The following is a 25,205-nucleotide window of genomic DNA, read 5'->3' on the forward strand; positions in this document are numbered from 1 at the left end:
GCAGAGCAGACACCGTGGTTTGCTCGCGCTGGCCTCTCTCCTTGGGCGCAGAAGACAAACACACACCTGACGAATGTGTACTGTTCGTTGTACATCCAGGGCTGAAGTTCCAGGCTGGGGTACTTGCCAAAGGGTGGCACGATCAGGCTGAACACCAGGGCAATGCAGACAAACACAGCTGGCAGGACAATCTATAACCGGGGGTGGGGGGAGCAGAGGGAAGAGAAACCGTAGAAGACAAGTGTTAGAAAGGCAGCCATGGGACAAGCCTCCCAGACCAGCCGGCACGCAGGTGAGGAGTGCAAGGCCCATGGCCAGACTCCACCGAGGCACGGAGTTGGAAGCAAGGAGCCTGAACATGAAACCTCTTCCCTCCAGGGCATCCCTGGAAGCTGGAAACACAAGGCCAGAGGCTACGGCCACCTGGCAGAGGCATCAAGCTGAGAGTAAACAGTGGTCATGCGTCGGGGTGACTCAAAACATTGGGTCCTGCCCTCTGCCCCCTGAAAACCTGGGGAGGACCACGCTGGGCCATGAGCCCAGATCAGCTCAGAGGAAGGACCGGGAGCCAGAGACCTGAAGCTGTTCTGTCCCTACAAGTGTATCCATGAGAAGTCACTTCCCCCTCTGGCCTCAGTTTTCTCATTTATAATCTGTAGACTGAGATTAGCTGACCCATTCAGACCCATATTGTGACAATAAATTTAAAAAGCCACTCTCCACATTGTCTCCACTGAAAGGGAACAGCAGCCACTGTCTCCCCCACGGCCTCAAACGTATAATTATCTAAATCCTTACTCAACCACCTCAAACTTTACACTCTACCTTCTCTGAAAACGACTTTTACATACTTTAGATAAGTAAACTCTAAGCTCCTTCTACTTATTCCTGAGAAATTTATCCTTAAAAAAGAACTGAAAGATTCAAATAATACCCGTGGTTTTAATGTTCTGGGGTTTCAATGCTAAAAATTGAGTAATTCCATGGAAGAGTACTGTAAAGAGAATGACTTCATTTAATGATCATTACAACCCTAAGTAGTAGTGTCATTATCACCAATCAACAAACAAGGGCACTGAGGCTCAGAGAGACGGAGAAACCTGCCCGAGTTCACTCAGCAGAACCAGAATTCAAATCCAGGACCGTCTGCTCGGTTCATACTCCACTCTGTCTGCAGGGAAGGGTCTCTGCAGATGCCTTTACTGGAGAGCAATCATGTTCCCCTCTAACCAAGTGAGTCAGCAAGCAGGCGCTGCCGGGCAGGCAACAGTGTAAGGAGGCTTCTCCATCAGAAGTTTCCGACTGGTTATCTTTCCTATCAGTTTACAGTTAAGCATCATTTAGAGAAAAACCAAGTTTCCAATCAGTTGTGTCAAGTGCATCTGGTCCTATCATCGCTCAAGTTATGAAAAACTCCGTCCTAATTATGCTCTCCTCTACAATAAATACACACACACAAACACATACAGTAATTACTAATGTGAGGCCCATTCTCAGCACAACAACTATGTCACAGGTACTATTAGTATCCCCATTTTACAGATGAGGAGATTGAGGCACGAAGAACTAACTTGCCAGCAGATACATGAGTGGGGAGAAGCAGCCCTGGGGTGGAAATACAGACAATCTGGCTCCAGCTCCCATCTCACAGCCATGATGCTCTCCTGCCTTCTGGCGTGAGGAAGCTCAAGTCCTGGGCCTGCAACAGCACTGCTCACCTGAGCGAAGAACCCCTTCCGACTCCGCCGGGCAATCAGCAGCCTCTTCCACAGAAGGGCGACGAACTGCTGCTGAGTGAGTTTCCAGCCCTTCACCTGGTAGGAGCCTTTGCCATCCATCCCGCTGAGCAGGTCCGTTTCTCTGGATTCTGCAAGAAGCCAACATGAAGGTCACCTATCATCTGAAGCACCTGGACGTCACCGTGCTCCTTCCTCCCGCACCTGCAGGAACCATCTTGGAGGTTGAGTTTGGAGGGGAAAGTATCTCAGGAGTAAAGGACTTTCACATCCAAGAAAATGTTAGGACTCCCACAGCAGGCTCAGCCTTTGGTTCTCATCTGATGAGAGCCAGCAATGAAGGCGCCCGAGACAGTGAAGAGATGTGTTCACACGTGACTGGGTGTTACAGCCAGTTGTTCAGATGAATCGGGTCATCCCCGACTGCTTACGGAATACTCTGTGAAACGGGCCGTGAACACAGGCTGACACCCTTGAGGACACACGATGGCAATCTGTCTCCCATCTATTAGACTTTTGGTAAAAGGTAGACACAGTCAAGTGACCTAAGTACAGACGGTGTCTGAAGTCAGGGAGCACAGGAGAGTCACACACTCGCATGAGCGGGGAGAGCCAGACAGGTTTCTGTTCTTAAACATTCCATAGAATTCCTCGTCTTCAACAAATGATTTCCTAACTGTCATCTTACCAGTATCTGCTTGATTTCTTGCCTCCCTTTCTCCATCCCAGTCAAACACACAGGGAGACACACTCATCCAAAAGATCTAAGTCTAGGGCACGGGTGAGTCTAAAAGCAAAATCACCCTTCCGGGTCTTTCAAAATCATCCGCCCATTCAAAGAAGATTTATTCAACAGCTCAACACCCGAGGTGTGCAAGAAACTGGGACTCCACAGAAAAGATTCTAAATGGACTCAGAGGATTGATGGGCATCCTGGGAGGAAGACCCCAGCTCAGGGAAGGCAGTGATGAGGGTGGCTTTCTCCTTCAGGCTGGACGGCATGGGCAACATTGGAAAAGGGAGAGTGGCTTTTCTCATTTTCTCACTTCCCTTGGGACCCTGCAGGCATCTACCATCGTGGCCACCAAAAGATAACCCCAGAGAAGAACACACGAGGGAACACGCGAGTTTCAAGATGTGGAACACAGATCTCGCCCACACGGACCTGGGTCTATGTCGGAATCATTGGGATCGACAGCATCGTCCTCAGTGAAGGGGTGAAGGCAGCTCTGCTTGTCCCCGAAGGCCCGCCGGTTGCGTCTTGCCGGCAAAGTGCCATCTGAAGGCAAAGGGAAGGAATGGCCTCATTTTATTTTACTTTTTACAAAATAAACTCTCTGCATCCGTAATGAACTTATACACGAAAGATAGGAATGTCATACAACAATGCAAAGGGAAAGGCCTAGCCCCGGTGAGCTGAGCGGCCTGCAGGAGGCACAGCCCAGGGTGCAGCCCCGGGAGGGTTACCTGAGGTCTCGGCGTCCACTCCACTCTCTTCAGCCACTTTGAGGAATATCTGAAAAATAAGAGAAATTGAGACTATTACAGACTGCATGTGATGACGGCAGCCACCACCGCTGTGATGATTACATCATCAAATGGTATGCTAGGCCCTAAACACAGGAAGGAGAAGCTTCGCTTATTAATGCCACTTGGTCAGTCACTTGGGAGAGAAGCCTTTTTTACCAAAGAACACAGCCTCAGTGGCGGGACTGTCAACCCAGACTGATTTTCACGTTAAAGCTACGGCCTCAGGACACTGCAGCAGAAGAAATGTGTTCCTCACAGACAGAGAATGAGCCAAGTGTGGCTTCTTCCAGGCATGTGGCCCCAAGTCTTGGAGTGGGCTAGCGCTGTGAGACATGATCCAGGACAGAACGATCAGGAGACAATGGGTTTCCCTTCTCCTGAAGTGCTGTGGCAGGGGTCCAGACACCAGAAGAGACTCTGAACTGGACCAATGACTTCCAAACGGATCTACAGGCCACTGCCGCGAAAGCACGCAACAGAAGCACCGACAGCAAGGCCTTCCCTCCGGAAGTTCTGATTCGAAGCCCTGCAGCTGAGCCTGGGCGTTCTGATCGTCGATGATATCCCCAGAGGACTCTGCCGCACAGTCAAGCTTGGGGGTCCCTGGGCCAGACAACCTTACATCCCTTCCAGCCCTCAAGGCCTGGGATGTGTGTCCCTAAAGGGAATATGGGCTCTGAAGCCCGAAACCCCCTTTCAAATCCTCACTCAGCATCCCTGAGTGTCTACTTTCTCATCTTGCTATGATGGTTCAATGGAGTTGCAATGACTTAAGAAAAAGAAAAGAAAAGAAAAAAGACACCAGGCTTGGCACTTGGCACAAACAGAGTTTCATAAATGCCGGCCACCTCCTAGGCATGGCCGTCACGCAGTCACACCAGGAAGCAATCCTAATACTTCTTTCCCACTATCGCCCACTACAACCGTAAAGGGTTCACGGGGGCTGACACTGCCCGGATGCCAGTGACCTCAGGACTCCGTGAGCAGTTCCAGGGTAACCCGTCCCCAGTGGAACGCAGGCTGCGTGTCTGGCCTTCGCACTGCTGGCCCTGCTGTTCTGACGGCCGGGCCCTGAACTTACTTCCTCCAGGGTCGTCTCTGAGATGCCGTAGCTGGAGATGCCCAGGTCCGAGAGCCGGTCGTCGATCTCGTGGAAGAGTTCCACAAAGGCGCCCTCTTTGGCCGCTTCGTAGGGCAGCACATAGGTCAGCTCATGCCCGATGTCTTCCACCAGCCGGGCCTCGGCCACGTGCTTCCGGATGAGGTTGGAGATGATGGCGACGTCTGTGGGGAGCAAAGCACACAGACGGCTCAGCCAGCACAGAGGCCCCACACTGAGGGCCGGCCATTCCCCGCCTTCTCCCTCTGCCTAGCCCTCAGAACTCCACTAGCCGTGCACCGCACCTGTCTCAGATCCCTAAGTCATGCCACATGTTCATCTCTGGCCACGAGTTCCTGGGGGCAAGAACTATGTCTTTGTATCCCCAAAACCAGGTCCATCGTAGGTTCAGTGCATGGGTGGATGGGTGGATGGACGGATGACTCAGCTTGAAAGCCTGGTTTCTATTGCCTTCGCTCTAGGATTCTTCAGTGGAAAACTCAACTAAACAAACTTGAAAAGATTCTTCCCCCTCCCCTAGAAAGATCCTTGTATCTATCTCAATAGAAGCCTAATCAGACAGTCCATGGAAGGAGTCTCCTCCCTGGAGAATGCTGGCGATGAGGATTGGGCAGCGAGGGCCGAGGTAGGCTTCTGGTTCATCCTCGCTACTGGTGACGCTGGCCTCCCACACACACATCTGGAGCAAACCCAGCAGGCTATTCCCGATCTCCTGGGCTCTCAGCCTCCCTACGTCCTGAGCTCTAGTTCCTCCCCAGTGGCTTGGCCCTGAGTTCCGCATCCCTGGTCTCCAGTGTCCAGCCAGATTCACACCCCCCCTGCTAAGGGATCCCCTCGCCCCCAATCATCTCAGCTCTCTGAGGCCCTGCCCTGTCAGCTCCCAGACCAAGCGCCAGGCTTCCCAGCAAGCGTGAGGCCAACCCGCCACCAAGCTGCACCCTCTCCCAAAGCCGCCCGGCCCGGCCCAGCAGCAAACCTTGAGTCAGCGCCACCAGCCTCTGCACCTCTCCTCCTCTGCCTCCACTCTGCCCAGCTGGGGGAAGCTCAGGCACCACCTGAATAAGAAACCCCAGAGTCCTTACCGATGGTCAGCGTGTCACTTTCATGGTCGCTGCCCAGGCCAGCATCAGAACTGCTTTGAGAAACACTGTCCTCCTGATGGCAAAGAAGGAGGTGAGAATGGGTCAGGGACCAGGCAAGGCACAGCCACCACCACCTTCGTCAGGGAGGGCTCTGAGAGGCTCTGTGTGTGAGAACTAGAGCAGAAAGCTTCTCCCGAGAGGCATGCAACGGGGCGGCCAGGCTTCTGGGCCACAGTCCGACATGTGTGCCGTGGGGCTGGCCGCCCTCCTGGAGGTGGGATGTCGGGATGCAGCGCCATCCACAGAACCATGGCCACCAATGGGTGCCGTGAGCAGGCCCTCGGCCGGCTGAGCATGGGAGTTACCTGACTAGATGTCTAGTCAGTGCTTCTCACGCTCTCATGTGTGTTTGTTTAATCACCAGGGCACTGTGATTAAATGCAGATCCTGAGCCGTCCTGGGGTGGCCCAAGTTTCTGCATTTCTAACAAGCTCCCAAACGTGATCCCAGTGCAGCTGTTTTTCAGACCACACTTGGGATAACCTGGTGCTAGTGAAAAGCAAGTGGGTGGGAGCTCAAGGTTGGGATGTAAAGGTTTTAGGTGCCACGGGTTTCAGCACATTAATGAATCGCAGGCATGTACTGTGGTCCAGAGGAAAACGTCCTTGGTTATTGGGTTCTAGACCCACCTCCATTATTTACCTGCTGGTTGAACTTGAATAAACTACCAAGCCACTATCAGCCTCCCTTCCCTCATCGTGGACAGTAATTACAGTATCTTATTCCCAGGGTTACTCTGCACTTTGAGATGACGTTTTTTAAAAAAATGTGTAAGTAACAGCAAACGCTACAAAGAATTATCACCATCATTCTCTTTTGTGCTCAGAGTCTGCTAGACTGAGTGTCTGGCATGAACACGGTGCTCAGTAAACAGCGGCTTTGCAGATTGAAAGGTGAGGTCACTGCGATGGCAAGGTCATGACAGGAACAGCAGGGCCTCCTGCAGCCACGCAAGTCTCTTTTCTCCAACAGAACAAAGTCCTCTAAGGACCTCCTCCATCACCCAGCCCACGTGCTTCCACAGGAAAACGCAAAAGGGATTCACCGGAGCTCGCACTATGGGAACAGAGGCCTCCCGAGCTTTCCACGATGCGGGACGATACGATTCCACGGGAACCACAGCACCAACGTGGCGGAGGGGGTAGAGGGAGACAAGCCCTTCTCAGCCAGCAAGTCCCGACTCCCTGACCCCCGCCAGCCCCCGCACCAGCCCCCGCACCAGCAGAGGCGGCAGCTCACCTTTTTCAGGTACGACACGGTGCTGCTGCTGTTTCTGCAGGAGCTGAGGGAGGACTCCACGTCCTTCTTGACCAGGGTCAGGTAGTAGCCTGTTCCCATCTGGTTCTTCAGGAACAGGGAGGAGCCCACGCAGCACAGCTTCCCGTGGGAAATGATGGCGATCCTGTCCCCCAGGATGTCCGCTTCGTCCATGTGGTGTGTGGAGAGGATGATGGTGCGGCCTGCGGCGCAAACACAAGGACACGGGAAAGGTGAGACCTGTCGATGTGCACTGACTGCAGTGGCTAGAGCTAAAATGTTAGCAGGGGTAAGCATGGGAGAAAGACCTGGCAGGCTGGTGGCCAGGACCACTAAGCTGTGGGCATAGGTACTGCATCCTCGTAAAAATAAAAACGAACATTTGGGGAAGACGACCTGCCAGGCAGGTGGTCTACATGCATTCTCCTTTAACTTAATCCTCCATGGGGTAGGCTCGACTGTTACCACAGGTAAAGAAACTGAGGCAACTTAAATGGCTTTTCCTAGGCCTCAGGGCCAGCCAGGGCTGGTTCCAAAGCCTGCACTCCTCACTGTAACCATAAGGTGGCAACCTTACGTATCATCTAAATCTCTAAGCAGATTGCCAATCATGCCCCTGCACCTCCCCCACCCACTCATTTATTCATCCACTCTTTCGACAAACATAAATTTAATGCACCATATTGGGGACAGAGATGAACAAGGACACATCCTCTGCTCTCAGGGACCTCAGTCAAGAGGGGACATGGTTATATGACACGTGGGTACGTTTTTACTAGAGATGGTGGTGGGGGCTGTGGGAGCCCAAAGGAGATGCCCTTTATCCCGTTTCCCTTCTTCTTGCAGACCCCTAGGTCATGAAGCGTAAACTTTAAGCATCCTATAAACCAGGCCTCCCCCTACACACAGGGGGGCGCACAGCTTTCAGAAAACGAGTTCCGCATTTTCCTTGAGAAGCAATTCTGTTGCTCTAGCAAGAACAGCCATTAGCTATGGCCATCCTTCTCGAGCCTCTTCCTCCCTTCTTCCCTCCCAGCCCACAACACAGGATAAATGCACATCGTTTACCTTGCCGGTATTTCAGCAGGAGCTCCCATATTCCCCGGCGGGAGTAAGGATCCACGCCGGCTGTGGGCTCATCCAGAATAACAACCTTGGATCCCCCAACAAAGGCCAAGGCCACAGACAGCTTTCTCTGCATTCCACCTGTAAGCAGGAGAGAGGGAGGCTGAGGACAGTGAGGCAGGGCAGAAGCGGCGAGAGAAGAATGGAGGCACCCAGACCATCCAGGGACAGGCCGGGGGGGAGGGGGGGGCAGGTAAAGGGGAGAGGGGAGAGAAGGCAGCTCTAGGCCTCACCTGACAGCTGATTGGTTTTGCTTTTCAGTTTGCTGGGTGGCAAACCGACATCCAGGGCCATCTGCTCCATGTCCGCTTTCACAAACTTCTCTGAGAGGCCTTTCAGGCGGGCGTAGAACCAGATGTGCTCTTCCACAGTCAGCCTGGGGACAGAGGGGCAGCTCAGCCCTGGGCCCTGCAGGATGCTCCGGAATACAGGGTCTCTCTAGAACCCTGCCAACCAACCAAGAAGCTGGCTCTGCATTAACCTGGAGCTGCCCCCTGAACTTCAAAGGCCCTCAGACCCTCAGAGAAGGGAGAGCCCTGTGGAGGGCATGAGCATGAGCTGCTCGCTTCACACAAAAGGAAATTGGGGCCCAGAAGGATAAAGTCCTTGGCCCAGGTTACAGAGCCCAGGTCTTTCTCTGCTCCACCACAGGGCTCCCTGGGGGACCTCCTACTTGCTGGTGGGACAACCCAGCATCAGGGAGGGCTGTGGCAGGAGAGAGGACAGGCCCATCGACCCCCCAGAATGACAGCAATGGACATCACCATTTCCCAAGCCCTCATCCTCGGGCGGGGCTGATGGAACATCTCCCATCCTACAGTTTACCTCCTCCTTTTCCTAAAGTTGAAGGACAACCAGGTCTCCAAGTGTCCAGGCAAGGACACCACCAAAGAGCATAAAACGCTTAGGTCCTCCTCCGCCCCTGACTCATGACCCCACACATCCAGAGCGGCTCCGTCCTCCTGCGCTGCTGGTACTCACATGTCAAAGAGCACATTGTGCTGGGGGCAGACCCCCAGGTTCTGCCGGATGGTACTCATCTCGGAGCGAATGTCTTTCCCCAGGATGTAGGCGGTGCCCGAGGTGGGAGGGAACAGCCCAGTCAGGATGGACCTGAGGACAGAATGTTCGAGTCCAGGAGTCAGCGTGAAGCCCCACCTTCCCAGAAACGCTCCATACCCGGCTGCAAAGCCAGCACAGAGCAGAGGCATCAAGCCTCCCACCCCCGACTCCTTCCTAATGGACTCTGACACCCCACAAAGCAAACAAGCCTTCGCGTTAGTGACTGACTACGAGTGGGCCACGTACTGAAAGTGACCGCCTCAGTATGAGCATTTTTTAATGAACTCCAATTTGCACTGGAAACTAGTTTCGGACATGGATTCTGCATGCCTACGATCATGTCCACATAAAATGGATGAACAACAAGAAAGTATTCAAGATAAAAATAATTTTGTTTGTGTTAATGGTAGGATTTTTGTACGCCTTTTAAGGATTTTCTGCAGTGTTCGTAACATATTGGTTTTGCATTAAAAAAAGATAAAATAGAAAAAGGTCGCCCCCAATGACATCCTTTGCAATGGCTGAGGGACCACACTGAAAGCCGCTAAGGGTAATTCTGGTGTTTCCATGGCCTTCGCGCCCTTTGGAAGCTGCCCACTAGAAGGTCCTCGTAGGTCCAGGGAAGACAAGCATACAGCCAGCTGCCCAGCTGCTTCTCACAGCTGCTTAGGGACAGAGTTCCTGGAAATGCTACCTCCCTCCAACACATCTAATCTTTCTTGTCTCACATTTCTGGGCAAAGCAGCTCCAAAAGAGAACCTTTCTCAGAGCTGTGAGAACTTCACGTTCCAAGCACACTGCCGAGAACTGAATGGGAACCATCAGGAAAAGGCCCCCAGACTGCTGTAGGCTGAATCAATAACATAGAGTAAACCCGGCCTTTGGAAAGCACCATCTGATTAGACAGCATTTTCACACTCATCCTCTCCGTGTGTCCTGCCCTTGCTTGCCCCAGTGACCAACGCAGTGTGCTTAGGGATGGATTTCTAACTGGGCTCAAGGACCGCCCTGGGGCTGATTCTGAGAGAACCATGCCCTCTTACATGGTGGTGGTCTTCCCAGCTCCGTTGTGGCCCAGAAAGGAAGTGATCTGGCCCTCGTAGAAATTCAGGGTCAGGCCATCGACAGCCACCTTCATGCCATCTCGGTAAACCTTCATCAGGTTCTGAATGGACACACCCAACTTCAGGTGGCTGGGCTCTTCCTCCATGCAGACTGTGAGAAGAGAGAACACAGGAACGAATGCAGAAGACAATGACGCGCTGCCTGTGGAGACCAGCAGCTGGGCTTGCACTTTAAGAACTGTCCCCTCTCCGTGGCCCCTTCTGGTTTCCCAGGAAGGAGGACAGGCTATAAATACAGGGGTGCACAGAAGTAGGCTGATAATAATACATAAGTAATATAATAGCTGATAAATAAATAATAGTACAAGAATAAAGTCTGTTTCACGTACTCACAACTTGTAAACATACTTTTGCCCACCCCTGTATTTACTTAGGGCCCATTTGGGCACTGGTGTTGGTCATGGGAACACAATGATACAGGAGGATCGGTCCTGTAGGGGGAAAAGACTTGACAATCAGTTAAAATATAAGATGCTAAAAGCTCTTTAAAAAACACATCTGAAGTGGCAGGACACTTGTGGTGCAGCCATCTTGTGGAGTACTCCTCAGCAATGAAAAAGAACAATCTGCTGATACACATCACAACTTAGATGGATCTCAGGGGAATTATACAGAATAAAAATCCAATCTCAAAAGATGATATATTGTAAGGTGCCATTTATATAACATTATGGAAATAATAAAATTATAGAAGTGGAGAACAGAATCTTGATTGACAGATGTCACAGAATGGGGAGGAAGGGCTGTGGCTATGAAAGGGTCACAGGAGGGAGCTTGTGGTGAAAAAAACAGTTTTGCATCTCGACTGAAGCAGTGATTACGTGAACCTATACAAGTGATAAAACTGCACAGAACTTAACAGACAGACAGACACACACACGTGCACGTAACACAAATGCATGAAATCTGAAGGTGTGTGAAATGGACCAATGTCAATTTCATGATTTTGAGATTGTACTATAGTTATGTTAGGTGTCACTATTGGAGAAAACTGGGTGAAAGATACAAGTTTCCTTTTGTAACTTCCCTCCAAGAACCTGAGCAAAGAGCCCAGAAGGCAGAGCCTTTGCTGAACTACAGGCATCACCACCCGCAGGTCAGGACCCAGGAGAGGATTAGGCTCTGGGTAACGAAGGTGAGAACACTAAGAAACCCAGGCTGAGCCTGTGGCAGCCACGTGGTGTCAGCCCACACTGGCTCCTATGGCTGTCTCCATGGTCAGGCAGGCAGTGAGAGGACGGTTCCACAATCACAGTTCTATTTATCTCTTCCTTCTTCTCATTACGATGGCATGAAAAGTGGAGGGGTGGTGGGGAGGGTGGAGGAGGAGGCTTCGAGTCACTTCCCAAGAAGCCAAGAAAACACGCCTCAGGGACTCAGATGCTGACTCTCTGACAAGTCAACAGCACTGACACAAACAGCTTGGGAGAACTGGGAAAGGGACAAGGAGTGGTTTTAGACTCTTGCCCCCAGCAGTCAGTGGGGGCAGCAGCACTCACTTTCAGATGCGCCCTTCTGGCTGGAACCAGGATGGCTCTTCTCATCACTTTCCTCACCCAACCAGTAGGACTTGGTGCAAGGAAAATACCAGGGCCTGGGGATTCCATACTGGCCTGAAAGCAAAGCACAGGTATGAATCAAGCTTGGCCACATTCCAACATTCCTTGGATTTCCCAACCAGACCCGCTCTCTCCTTGCGCTGCCTTCCTTCGGAGACGAGATGGGACAGGCTGGAATGGAAGGGGGGAGGGGGAGCTACCATTTGATGAGACCTACTTTGTATGACATAAGTTTGCACCTCTTTGAATCTCCCAACCACCCCATGACACAGCTGTCGTTCTTATTTTAGAAAGGAGGAAACTGAGGGATAATTCCTCTACCCAAGATCACTCAGCCAGTAAGTGGAGGACTCAGAATTGAATTTAGATCTGTATGATACAAAATTGCAAATCCTATGTAGGAAGTTCAGGTAGGGATAATAAACATTTCACGTATACCCACCCACCTTCCCTTAGGGGAAAATTAGAAGGTGAACCAGAAAGAGTTAAACCTTGCTCTCTCAGAATTTGATCTTACGTGAAAATGTATCCAAGGCAGGTCTTGGTCAAGGAGATGTATTAAGGGAAGTAGCAAATAAATTTTTATGAATGCTAATTCGATTAGATCACAAGCCAGGGCTTGGAGCCAATGTATTTGTTATTCACAAGCTGTGCTGAGGAAACAGAGCCTCCACCAGTGGTAACTCTGGGGATGCAGATGAGAGAATTGGGTCAGCTCTGGGAGCAATCTCCTGGGCCAGCTGACCCAGGGTAACCCAACTGGGTTCACCTCCAAGCACTGACACTTACCAGCTGTGTGGCTACAGGCAATTATTTAACTTCTCTGAGTCACAGTTTTATCATTTGCAAACACTGGTTATAACAGTAACCTCTTCATTGCAGTCTTATGAGTATTTTAAATGAACCAAAGTATATAAAACACTTTGGACAGTGCCTGGCACAGAGAGCTCAAGAAATAAGCGCTAGCCGACCGGCATGGCTCAGTGGTTGAGCATCGACCTATGAACCAGGAGGACATGGTTTGATTCCCAGTCAGGGCACATGCCCAAGTTGCAGGCTCAATCCCCAGTGGGGAGGGGCGGGGGCATGCAGGAGGCAGCCAATCAATGATTCTCTCTCATCACTGATGTTTCTCTCTCTCCCTTTCTCTCTGAAATCAGTAAACATATAATTTTAAAAAAGAAAAAGGGCTATATTGGTAGTGAGAGTTGTACTTTTAACATCAGCTGCTTCTCCTTGGTCTGTGTGTTTGCCATAGGTCTAAAGCCGTAGCCACTTTCCAGGGAGCCCCTGGCCCTGCGGAAGTCCCAGCAACAAGGGAGACAAGCTCTGCAGCTACAAGTCGCATGTCCCTAGCAGACGGCTAAAGCAGGGCGGAAGCTTGGTGTACCTGGGAAGACAGCCTCGATGTACCACGTCATCACCCCATAGAGGAAGGCGTCAAACAGCATCATAGAGACCGAGGTGGTGAGGTTGAAGCCATCTTCCTCCACAGGGCTCTCGAAGAGGTTGTCCCACTGCACCCCAATGCCCTGCTCCTCGAAAAGGGCAAAGTACTCACAGCCAAACCCGAAAGCCACGGGGGAGAGCAGGCTCTGTGAGAAAGAGGCGAAAGTCACTTATCCATCTCCTGTCTCTTTTTCCTAACACTTCCCATGTAAATTTCACCTGGAGAAATCTGAATGTGCAAAATGGATCAATTACAAGACATGGAAGTAGTCATCTACAGGGTCCCTCTGGGGGAGTGGGCTCCTTGGCAGCATATAAAATGATTCTATTTATAGCCACTCATTATGCGCACACATTTCGGAAACTCGATATGATGAAGTGTAAAACTTTTAGAATTTTATGCTCCCAAAGATGCCCCAAGGGCTCAACATTCCTGCGCTCCACACATACACTCATACATCATCAAGATCCTCCGAGCCCTCTGCTCAGCACTGATGGCTCCTGTCAGAGCAGCCTGCCTGGGGCCCCTGATAGTTAAGGGTCCAAACCAAGGCACCCGGAGGTGACTTTTGGAAGTGATCCGGGGGAGAGCTGGCAACTCACCCTTACATGGGCTTACACACGCTTGAAGGCCCCTCCTCCCGTGGACAAGGGAAGGAAGTGTTGAGGGCAGGGGTCCGTGGGAGATGGGGCACCTGCTCCTCAGTTTTTTCAGTTCAGAAAACGTTACTCAAGTGAGACCCAAGCTGGACACAAGGAGCACAGAGTCAAGGAGGAGCCACCTGTGACCTCAAGAGGTTTTAGTTCTACCTGTAGCTGTGACTTACGGTGAGCTCACGTGGGGGTGGAGACAAAAGGTGGAAACGGCATCTACTGTCTAAAGGGGCTCCCCGACGCCATTTGCCCACAGCTAGGTGGATGGTACAGCCTGGCTCTGAAAAATTCCATCTGATTCAATTCGGCCATTCGATTCACTGAGAGGACTCAGGGTAAACAATTCCATGAGACGCAGCCCCTGCCTTCAAGCAGTTTAGAATCTAGCTCTGAGCTTCCCACCGCATCCCACTGGAGACTCTCTCAGCCTGGGCTGCAGCAGAGGTAAAGGCCAGGGGCGGCTGGGACAGCGGCGACCACAGAGAGGCCAGGGCACTCACCGCGAAGATCTTGAGCGTGAAGCCCACGTAGTCCTGCCAGGCCACACACAGGACGTAGGGCAGGTACAGCATGAAGTAGATGATGCCCCCGCAGGCGGCCGCCAGGTTGGCCCGGGAGAAGAGCGTGCTGATGAGGAAGCACTGCAGGATGGTCACCACGGCGAACACGGACAGGAAGACAAACACCACGCTGGGGTCGCTGTAGGGCAGCAGGTTTCCCAACTGGAAAGGAAGAGACCCAATAAACGTGCTGCCTCTTCAACCAGCAAGCACTTCCTCGCATGGCCTGCGGGACGAAGCGGGGCTCATTCCTTCTCCTCTTAGAGACGATACTGAGGAACGGTGCTGTTTGTTTTTCTGATGAAGACACCAAAGCCTAGAGAAGGGAAATGACTAACCCAGGACCACACAGCAAATTAGTGGTAAGTCAGGACCAGAACAGAGTCCAGGGTTGACACTCATCAAGGTTTATCTCAACAATTTTGTTCTTTGTTTCTCAAAGCATCTGACCTGGCTTTTTCTTTTAAATGACTATGACTCCTGGCGCCAAGAGAGTTGTGAGAGAGACGGCAACCCACATGACTTCCCCCTCCAACAGCCAAGGGAAGTGGCCAGGCAATCGTAGCATCCCCCTTGACAACCGGCCATGGATCCCACGCTCCCATAGTCACATGAACCTTTACGTTTATCTGCAGGAGTTGGGTGTATCTGAGCAGGACCTGCCAGCATGCAGTAGTCCCAGAGTAGCTCCCATGCACCTGCTACAGGACCCCCACACCCACCACAGAGCTCCGTCCCTCACAGTCAGGCACCAGAGCATGAGAGGGGTTCGCTTTTAGCAAGAACTGCTCTGCCACAGGGTCAGATGACCTCAGTGAAGTCCGTAACCCTCCTTGGTCTCATTTCCTTGTACGTTCGGTGGGTTATTTAGTGAGGATATACTAAGACGGCACCAGTGATAAGATTTAAACAGTGCTGGGCAATCGATAAGTACGCATTTGTAGTGAATAGTAACTAGTATGACACTGAATGTTAGTTCCTATGCCACTGCACACCTCCCTCTTTAAAAACATTTATTTTTATCAGATGGGTCCTCAACAGAAATGATTGTGGAGAAAGAAAACTGGCCTACAAACTTATTAATGTATGTGGTGGACACAGAATTGTGCCTAGAGTTCCCTCCTGGGGGGACCTGTCCGGCTGTCAGCAGACAGCCTCCAGGTACCAAATTCTCTGGGTCTGTTACCGCTGCAGAGAGCACTGGCCCTGGGGAACACACACATTCAAGGACTGGCTGAGGGGCCTGGGCAGGGGATGCCAGGGAGGGAGGCCTTGGGGGAACCTAAAGAGCTGGACACTTCAGCTCCATGAGGGACAACGCTGACAAGCATATAGGCTCCCAGTGCCCAAGGGGTTGGCCTTGCATTGCCGTTCAATTGCTCCCTTTGCCCAGTCCTGCATCCTGCCCAGAGACACTGATCCCTAATAAATATTCATATGCCAAGCGGATCCAGCGTCTGCTTCCAGGAAACCTAACCTGTAACCAGTCCTTCTGACTACAGTTTCTAGATCAGCGGTTCTCAACCTGTGGGTCGCGACCCCTTTGGGGGTCGAACAACCCTTTCTTTCACAGGGGTCGCCTAAGACCATCGGAAAACACATATATAATTACATATTGTTTTTGTGATTAATTACTATGCTTTAATTATGTTCAATTTGTAACAATGAAAATACATCCTGCATATCAGATGTTTACATTACGATTCACAACAGCAGCAAAATTATAGTTATGAAGTAGCAACAAAAATAATTGTATGGTTGGGGGTCACCACAACATGAGGAACTGTATTAAAGGGTCGCGGCATTAGGAAGGTTGGGAACCACTGCTCTAGATATTCCAGGAAGCACCGCCCAATATGAGTAAGGCAATGACCAGCTTTCAGATGCTGTCATGAACCTCTGCCCAGCAGACAGCATGGCACAAGGTAAGTGTGTGCTTACCTGGGAAGCAAGCACCCTGCGCTGTAATCCTGCTTAGCCGTTACCCAGCTAGGCTGACCTTGAGAAAGTCATTGTCCCTGCCAGGGCCTCACTTTTCCCAACTTTAAATTGGGGGCATTGCAGGAAATGGCATGTCTCACCCCTTCCCTCCCAAAGAATATTTGCTATTCTCCCCCTCACGCAGCCCATGCTGGGAAGAGCCGGGGGCAGCCTTACTTTCAGGATGACCACCAGCAGGCTGGCGCTCACGAGCAGAGGGATGAGGCTGCTGATGAACCAGCTGAACCAGAGGATGCCATTATCCAGGCCCATGATACGCATGGTCTCCTTCAGCCGCGCCTCCTTCTCGTACACGATGCCCTTGATGATCACAGCCACCGAGTAGATCCAGGCCAGTGTCATGAAGAGAGGCATGGACCGGCTCATCACCCGCAGGAAGCTGAGGTCCCGGGAAGGGAGGGGGGAGAATTAAAGACAAGTGTGAGCCAGACTCATGGGCCAATGCCTCTAGGCCTGCATGCAAGAGAAAGCACCACGACTGAGCCAAAGATGGCAGGCCTTCTGCACCCGGACACACAGAGAGCTCATGGCACGAGCAGTGCAATGTAGCAATAAAAAACAACGTATTGCCAAGACAAATGTCTTTGGGGGCCTGCTTTAGTAACTAGGTAACTCCGGGATGTCATTAACCTAAATGTGGGTGATTTTAAATGACTAAAACAAAACAAAACAAAAAACAAAAAACCCCAAACTCATTCTCTCATGAAAGTTCAACATCTCCAAGGTCATCGCATTGCACTACTGACTTGCCTTGCACAACCAATATGACAGATGGTGCAGAAACACACATCAGGCAGCTCTTGTCAGGGGTATTTCCAAACGGGAACAGGAAATGCAGTGAGGCAAATGGGACGCAGAATCTGGTCCCTGAAAATCGAGGTCCAAGGCCCAGCTTTACCCCTTCTGCACGCACTGCTGCGAGTCAACAGCAAGGCTCTTACTGCCTCGACTCGCAGCATCCTCATCGTAAGACATCCTTTCTAGAGTGAATCTGGGCTGAGGGGCTCTTTGGGAATGTCTTCCTTCGGGAAGTTCTGGCTCATCTTTCAGGAAATAAGAAGCAAGACAGTTCTGGGTGGCATGGCAAAGCTAGAGTGAGCCACACAAGGAGAGACAATTGCCCAGTGCAAGGCAGAGAACAAACACAGGGAGAGGCACCCTGCTCCTTCCGCACTCTGATCTCTACACACACACACACACCAGCAACAAAAGAGCACAGACACTTTCCAGTTGGGAAGAGGCATCACCTATTTCAGATGCCTGAGGTGATTATACTTCTCCCCATGCTCTCTCACAAGAAATCATTAGATCCAAAGGCCCAGCTCCCACCATGAGAAGTTGGCAGCACAGTAACTAAGCACTAAAACATTATCTTAAAAGTCTAAGATAAAAAGGCCTTGTTCAGTTTTACTTGGGTTGTTTCAAAATGCGGTTTACCAGTTACGGAGAAGAAGTACATATGTTTGCACACCGTGAGCTTTTCTAGGTCTGGAACGCTGTCCCTGTGTTGGGGAATGTGTGTATGTGTTTGACATGACATTCTAAACGTGCAGATTGGGAACTTTTAGAGGTAAGTTACTTAGTTACTTGACTGACTTTTGTGCAGAAAAGAGGTTCAAAAGAGTAAAGTGTAAAAAAAAAAGTCCTGGTAATTGTGGAAGAGAAGGGAAGGAGGATCGACAGTGTGTGCACATGTCCGTGTCTCTGATGTGACTCAAATTGTCAACTACCTACATCTGGTATCTCATTTCCTGAGATCTTCACAGAATTTCAAAAACAACTTATGACCAGTATCAACACCCACATAAAATAAATAAAATCAAAGCGCTCTGTCTCCTCCCTGGGTGTGTGTGTGTCTACACGCCACCTGGGGACAGTGTCAGCTCGCTAAATAAAGGAGGTGGCTTCCTGGTGACTTACATGTCATCGACGTAACAGGGGTAGGGCATCTGCTGCACGTAGACCCCGGTTTTCTTCTCGGTGCCCGTCAGCACCCGGATGATCGCCTGTTCCACCACATCCTGCAGGTAGGCGAAGCCCCCCCAGACGTACCGCATGTCCTCAAAGGGGTCCGCCCGAGGACCAGGGTCCCAGTACCTGAAACCGAGACACAGGCGATCAAACATTTCGCAGAACCACACTATAAAAACCCAATCACCCGCAATCCCATCACTGCTCCCAGCCACTGTTTTTATGTTCGTATCTTACCTTCTGGTGTCAGTTGACATGTACACATATTTTTAAATAGACACCAGAAAGAGCATACCACTTAGCTTGTTTTCCCCCTCCACTGAATACCTAACATTGCATCTGGTAGACATACCACAATTTACCTGACCACTCCCTTCCATATTGATTGTTTGCCCCTTTGTAAAAAAGGATAATGCTAATATGGGGAACCCAGAGTCTTTTTTTCTCCTTTTTTTGTTCTGTTGATGTAATTCCTTGGGATTAATTCCCTTGAGTGAGAAGGCCAAATCAAAAGATAATAATATTTTCTAAAAAAAGATATTTCATTACCTTTGAAATAACTGTCTTCATCAAGACAAGAAATGTGGCCACTGCACCAAAATTATGCCACCCGTTTAAGTTCCTAACAAATTAGTCAATAAAAGTAAGAACCCCTAGTCATCTTAGCTGCTCTTGACTTCCCCAGGGCTGGCTTGTGTGATGGGACTCAACTCACCCATCTTTGATCTTATTCGTCCTCTCCACATTGTCAATGTCCATGCGGATCTTGTACTTGACGTGATGGGGCAACTCAACACTGTCGGGGGGAATCCCGGTGAACACGATTCCAGCCCAGAACTTCCTCTCATCCAGCAGCTCCATGGACTTGTTGATGAGCCAAACCTCTGTTGCGATGGGTTCCACCTTGTTCAGGTTGACACACTGAAGGAAGAACAGCCGTCATGAGTAGTCTGGTGGCCAGAAAAGCAAGCAGTGGCCCAGGAAGACCTGACCCTGAGAGCAAAAGGCTGTGTGGCTTTTCTATCCTCACTCTACAAATCTCCCCTCGAGTCATTTTCCAATATGCAACTGAAAATGGGTCATATTTCTTAACTGAAATTTAGAGATAAGTTACTTAACTGACTTTTGTGTGGGAAAGAGGTTCAAACAATGACCATGCCTCCTTTTCCTCTGTTTTCTTAGCAATTTTGAGACATTAACAACTAACCAAATAAATAAACTTGTCCCTCTTAAGTGACATCATTTTTAAGAGACTAAATTTTTAAAAATGTAATCTGTCTGATTAGATTTCAGATAAATTTCATAGAAACACTTAGGTCAGACAGAAAAAAAGCTCGAGTTAGACTTGTTTATTTACATATTTGATCATTCAGCTGACATTTACTGAGTGCCTTTCGTACACCAAGTCCTATGTTAGGTTTGAGGACACTACTGTAAATAAGTCTGTACCTTACTCCTAAGCATCCCTCCCATCTGACTGACTGCACCATCTCAGAGGGGAAAACCACAGCATGGCCCTTTCTAAATGCTCCACAGAACAGAGCCTCACCTCCATGAAGCGACCGATGGTCTGGACCGCCCCGTTGGTCTCATTGAAAGCCTCTCTCCAGGTGTATACAGAGCCGTTCTCTGACTGCACGTCCTCTGGGTACTTGGCCAGAAACGCCACGATATCTTCGGCTGTCCAGTCTAAGCCGGCCAAGCGCTGTTTCCAGAAGTGGTCATTGCCCCTGCTGTTCAGGAGTGTCTGCCATTTCAATGGGAAATCACAAGCAGCAAACATTACAAAACCCTTCACGTACGTGCTCTCCTTCATTTATCTTCACAGCAAACTGCGAGTTAAATAACAGTGTCCCCGTTTTAAAGATGAGAATATTGGGGTTGAGCAATAAATGAATATGCTTTTAACCAAGACTTAGTCACAATGCTAATAGCCATGGAGCTGAGACTCAAAGCCAGGCCAGTGCGAATGCAGAGTCCCTATGTTTTCCACTGTACCAAACAACCTAGCTTAGCAGTAGTAACTACAGCAACAACAGTAATCACCCTTACTCTGCACAGTTACTATACTGAATTATTTATCTGCTTTACCTCACGCAACTCCATGATGGAGGTACCTTTAATAGCTCCCATTTTACATATGGGAAAACCTACATTCAGAGCCATCAAGTCCTTAACATAAGGTCCCTAATAAGTAGCAAAGTTTAGCAAAGTCAGAATACAAAACACGGGCTCTCTGATTCTACGGCACCTTCCCACTGCATTGAATTACTTTCCTCTCTTGAGACCCTATCTGATGACTCCTCATATAGACCACATCTCTAGTCTGAATGAAGACAAACACACTTTTGGCTGTTTAGTTTGGGAAAATAATACCATTATTAAACCAAGTAAAATAGGATCTTTCCCAACTGCAAGACACATGGGTCATGATGCAAAGGAGGCCTAACTTCCATTTCTTGCTCCCTCCCTAGCTGGTTGGCCCTCAATGTGGGTCTCAATGTGGAAAAACAGAAAAACCTAATTTGGTGCTCAACCGACAGCTACTTTCTTACTTTTTTTTTAAAAAAAAAATGCATTTTTATTGATTTCAGAGAAGAAAGAAGAGGGAGAGAGAGATTGAAACATCAATGATGAGAGAGAATCATTGATTAGCTGCCTGGGCACGCCTCCTACTGGGGATCAAGCCCGCAACCCAAGCATGTGCCTTGACAGGGAATCAAACCGTAACCTCCTGGTTCATAGGTTGATGCTCAACCACTGAACCATACCAGCTGGGGATGGCTACTTCCTAAATCAGTCTCATTTCCACTAACATGAGCTGTTTTCCCCACGTGGCTTCATATTTACTATTTTAATGGAAGCATAATGATTTCATAGATTATATTTACTATAATTTCACTGTTTTCATGCTGCTAAGCGTTTAGCCTATTTCTAATTTCCCACAATAACAATTATTATAGCAATAACATTTTCTGTTCTACAGTGACTTCTTCTTTTTAAAATTATGTCTATAGGATATATCCCTGAGGGTGTGTGGAATGGAGGTACACAGGGTAGCACACTTTTTATGGTTCTCGCAATTTTCATCCCAAATTGCTTTCCAATAGGGAATAACAATTTATACTGTCGTCAGTAATATATGTATTTTTGTTAAAATAAATAGATGCAAAATTGTACCTCACAAATTGTGAAACAACTTTATTCGGAGACTTGACCTGAACGAATGAGGGCTGAGTGAAGACATGTGGTGCCTGGGGTGAGACCTGCCCTGCCCAGTGTGGATTTGAACAGAACTGCCAAGGAAGTAAGACTAGAGAGATGAGCCCAGTGAAATCCCTGGCCACATGGCCATTTTAGGGTACATGAGGGGGCCAGGAGACCTAATTTCACCCTGAGGAGTGGTAGCCAGGGAGAAAGCAGGGTCTTGAGATGAAGGTGCCAAAAAGCAGCTAAAAAGGAGAACGGTTTAGTATTGGTAGGGTCCCTGATGCAACAGAGAAGTGATTCTGGATCTGTGGGGTAATGCAATGGGTGCAGACAGAGCCACAGACAGCAGAGAGATAAGAGCTATCACAGAGCAGAATGGTGGTTGCCAGGGGGTGGGGTGGGGGAGATGGGGAGCTCAAAGTGTACAAAGTTCCAGCTATGCAATCTGAGTTCAAAGGTACACCCTATACCAGTGATGGTGAACCTTTTGAGCTCGGTGTGTCAGCATTTTGAAAAACCCTAACTTAACTCTGGTGCCGTGTCACATATAGAAATTTTTTGATATCTGCAACCATGGTAAAACAAAGACTTATATTTTTGATATTTATTTTATATATTTAAATGCCATTTAACAAAGTAAAATCAACCAAAAAAATGTCATAGGTTCGCCATCACTGCCCCATACCAACAATGCATACTCTCGACTTGAAATTTGCTAAGCAATCTCTACATGAGATGATGCATATGCTACCGATTGTGGTGATCATTTTACAATGTAAATGTATATCAAAACATCAAGTTGTTCACTTTATATATAATTTTGGCTTGTCAATACACCTCAATAAAAGCTGAAAGAAAGGAGGACAGGAAGGAGGGAAAGAGAAAAGGGAGAGAGAGAGACAGAGAGAAAGAGGGAAACAGCAAAAGAAGGAAAAGAACTACGCCAACAACAGCAGAGACCTCAGGCACTGCCTCATGTGCCAGACTCCATGAGGCTGTAGCGGGTACAGAGTAGGAGAAGCCCAAGCTTGCAGTGTGAACCAAACATTCCTTCAAAGAGAAAGAAAAGTCGGAGGAGGCTCCTTCAATTTCCACCCACAGGCTGATCAGTCCCTAGTCAGTTTCCAGACTAACCACCCCTGCTCTCCCCACCCCAATATCTGTCAGCCTAATGGACAGCCCCACCATCCACCAGCCAGAAGTCAAAAATCCTCCTCACGCCTCCCTGTCCTTCACCCTCTCCATTCAAGCAGCCCTCAGGCTTCACCTCCTGCTGGCCCTGACCGTCCACTTGGCTGGCCTCCATCCTGGTCTCTGCCGCCATCGTCCCCCTCTTTAATCCACTTGTCACATCGGAGTAAGACATCTACATCTCCCCTTGCTTCAAGCCCTTTCATGGCCCCCTGGAGCTAAAGTCACGGTCCTCCAAACCACAGGCCATGCCTTCTCCCCAGCCACGGCTCCCACATCCCTCTTGTACATCCTGGGGCCTCCCACAGGATCCCTAATGAATGCCACAGCGACGTGTACAAGGCTTTGTCCCAAAGAACTGGGAGCCTGGGAGCTGCTGGAACATCCAGGCCAAACTCTCCATTTAAGAGCAGGGAAAGCATCTACCTGCCTCCAGACCCAAACTCACGGAATCCCTTCCCACTCGGGGGATCCTCCGAGACTCGGGAGGAGAGAAATCCAACGGGGAGAAGTGCAGGTTCCAAGGGGGGGACCGGGAAGGGAACCAGGGAGCAGAGGCCTGGGATCACACGAGGTCCAGTCACTGTGCATGGCTGGGCCACGGAATCCCTTCACAGGAAGAGACTGGAGCCCAACTGAGAACCATACTTGAAGGGCGTGCGTTGTGACTATTATGAGTCAGGAATCATCCAGTAAACCCATAAAAACTGTTGTTCATGTTTTTCTCACTAAAGTCCCTTGGTTTTGGAAAGGCCCCAAGTTAAGAATTCTGCATAGATAACAAGACCAGCACAACAAAGATGACTCCAGCTTTGCCATTAGGGGAAGGCCCCCTGGGAAATGCCCCTCCCGGGGCATCTGGGGACAGTCCTATGTCTGAGACAGTTCCTTCCAGATAGGTATCAGCTCTCAAACCCAGCTGCCTCTCTGATCAATGAGGTGTCAAGACAAGAAACCTGGCAAAATCCATCCCTGCTTCTTAATGGCAACAGACACGAAAGGAAGCGCCTCCAGTACGTGGAGATAGAAAACAGCCTAATGATCCTGGCTCAGCCCAAGGCAGGGATGATGTGATTAAATGGCACTCGGGCTCGGGCGGAGGAGACATTCTGTTCTTGCTCAGACTCCTCTGCTTTTGAATCCAATTGTCTCCAGAGCACTAATCCCTTTCAAGTGAAGCAGAAGCACTGAGTGCAATTAGCCTCCATGTGGTAATGGTGGCTCCTCGGAGCAGGTCTCTTGCACCTGTCTATGGGTCAGAGTAGCCCTTTGCTCCCACACCCATGTCCAAGTTCCACCAAGACACAGGAAGGCAAAGCTGGCTCTAGAGCCAGAAATGAAAACAGCCAGGGTCCTGCAATCACCAAACGCTCGCTCCAAACACCAGCCCTCAGTTTCTTAGAAAACTGATGTTCGAGCGCCAGACGCATGGATGCTGATGTGCAAGAAACAGGGTTACCTGTGCTCATCACCTGCAGCTCTACAAAGGTGACAGCCCTGTGGCTTGCGCTCAGCTCAATACGTCTACACTAGTTAAAGGTAAAGAATTCTCATCTAAGCCACTTCTGGGTAAGTGACTAGAAACTCGCCTCTCTAGCATCAAGCAGGCACACGGTCATCAGAAGGACACTCACCCGGACAAGGTCCATTTCTGGGCTGCTCTCCATGAAGGTCCAGATCTTGGGGCTAAGCTCTTCCCACATGCCTTTTATGTCATGAAACACAGCCAGTTCCTGGAAGGTCTTATTCACCTGGAGTGAGGAGGGGAGCCAGGGAGAGGCGGGAGAAAAGAGGAGAGGCAGAGACATGAGAACTACAGCTGCTCCCTGAAAAGATGCCCATCCCAGCACCCTCTCTCAGTCCTCTCTCAGCCCCTTCCATCCCCGGGAAGTACCTGCCGGCAGCGCCGATTCAAATACTCAAGGCTGGAGAGCCGAACCTCAACAGTCAGCTCCGGCCTGGGTCAAACCCAAGGTTCTCACTCTTTGGAAATCCCAGAAGAGCCAGGATTTGCTCAATAGACTCCATCTGGAACCACCTGCGATTCTAGCAGGATTCTGAAGAGAAAATCCTGGGCTTGGGCAGCTTACCTCAGCCATGACCTGCCTCGTGGCTGGAGTGTCAGGTGTATACAGGATCTTCCCAACAAGCAGAGGCTTGAGAGCTTTCCATATGATGCGGGAGAGCGGACTGGACTCCAAACTCTTCATCACATCATTGCAATAAGGACCTGTGACGATGAAAGGCAGATGCTCACATGCATGCTCACAGACCTGTGGGAACTAGCAGGGCTTTGGAGCCAGCGAGACAGTCCCAGGTTCAAATCCCTGCTCTACCACTTAATAGCTAATAATAAATAACAGCCAGCCTGAGCCTCAGTTTGCTCCCCTGTAAAAAGAAAGTTCATTACAGCTGTCTGGAGAGCCCTTAGAACAATGCTTGATAAATAATCAGAGCTTCTTATAACACTGATTATGGAACGCTCATAATGGAGATGGATCTAGAAAATGTTTT

General features: G+C 49.8%; 1 protein-coding gene across 2 annotated transcripts in view; it reads right to left on the minus strand.

Annotated features, from left to right (window-relative positions):
* The window catches only part of ABCA1 (ATP binding cassette subfamily A member 1), a 115,094-nt gene that overhangs the window by 27,181 nt on the left and 62,708 nt on the right, over window positions 1-25,205 (minus strand). The window contains exons 10-29 of one of the 2 annotated variants that reach the window (XM_059657549.1): window positions 24,782-24,921; window positions 24,326-24,442; window positions 19,840-20,037; window positions 19,006-19,211; window positions 18,240-18,416; window positions 16,476-16,698; window positions 14,259-14,480; window positions 13,046-13,250; window positions 11,596-11,709; window positions 10,016-10,187; window positions 8,892-9,023; window positions 8,144-8,286; window positions 7,854-7,991; window positions 6,768-6,988; window positions 5,363-5,441; window positions 4,348-4,550; window positions 3,204-3,252; window positions 2,902-3,015; window positions 1,719-1,867; window positions 67-191 (exon numbers count right to left, since the gene is read on the minus strand). In XM_059657549.1, the coding sequence (XP_059513532.1) occupies window positions 67-191; window positions 1,719-1,867; window positions 2,902-3,015; window positions 3,204-3,252; window positions 4,348-4,550; window positions 5,363-5,441; window positions 6,768-6,988; window positions 7,854-7,991; window positions 8,144-8,286; window positions 8,892-9,023; window positions 10,016-10,187; window positions 11,596-11,709; window positions 13,046-13,250; window positions 14,259-14,480; window positions 16,476-16,698; window positions 18,240-18,416; window positions 19,006-19,211; window positions 19,840-20,037; window positions 24,326-24,442; window positions 24,782-24,921 (3,127 nt within the window). Of the gene's footprint in view, window positions 1-66; window positions 192-1,718; window positions 1,868-2,901; window positions 3,016-3,203; window positions 3,253-4,347; window positions 4,551-5,362; window positions 5,442-5,468; window positions 5,542-6,767; window positions 6,989-7,853; window positions 7,992-8,143; window positions 8,287-8,891; window positions 9,024-10,015; window positions 10,188-11,595; window positions 11,710-13,045; window positions 13,251-14,258; window positions 14,481-16,475; window positions 16,699-18,239; window positions 18,417-19,005; window positions 19,212-19,839; window positions 20,038-24,325; window positions 24,443-24,781; window positions 24,922-25,205 lie in introns of both variants that reach the window. The other variant, XM_059657550.1, reaches the window with a different exon arrangement.

The sequence above is a fragment of the Myotis daubentonii genome, chromosome 11 (assembly GCF_963259705.1).
Source record: "Myotis daubentonii chromosome 11, mMyoDau2.1, whole genome shotgun sequence".
Taxonomy (NCBI): Eukaryota; Metazoa; Chordata; class Mammalia; order Chiroptera; family Vespertilionidae; genus Myotis; species Myotis daubentonii.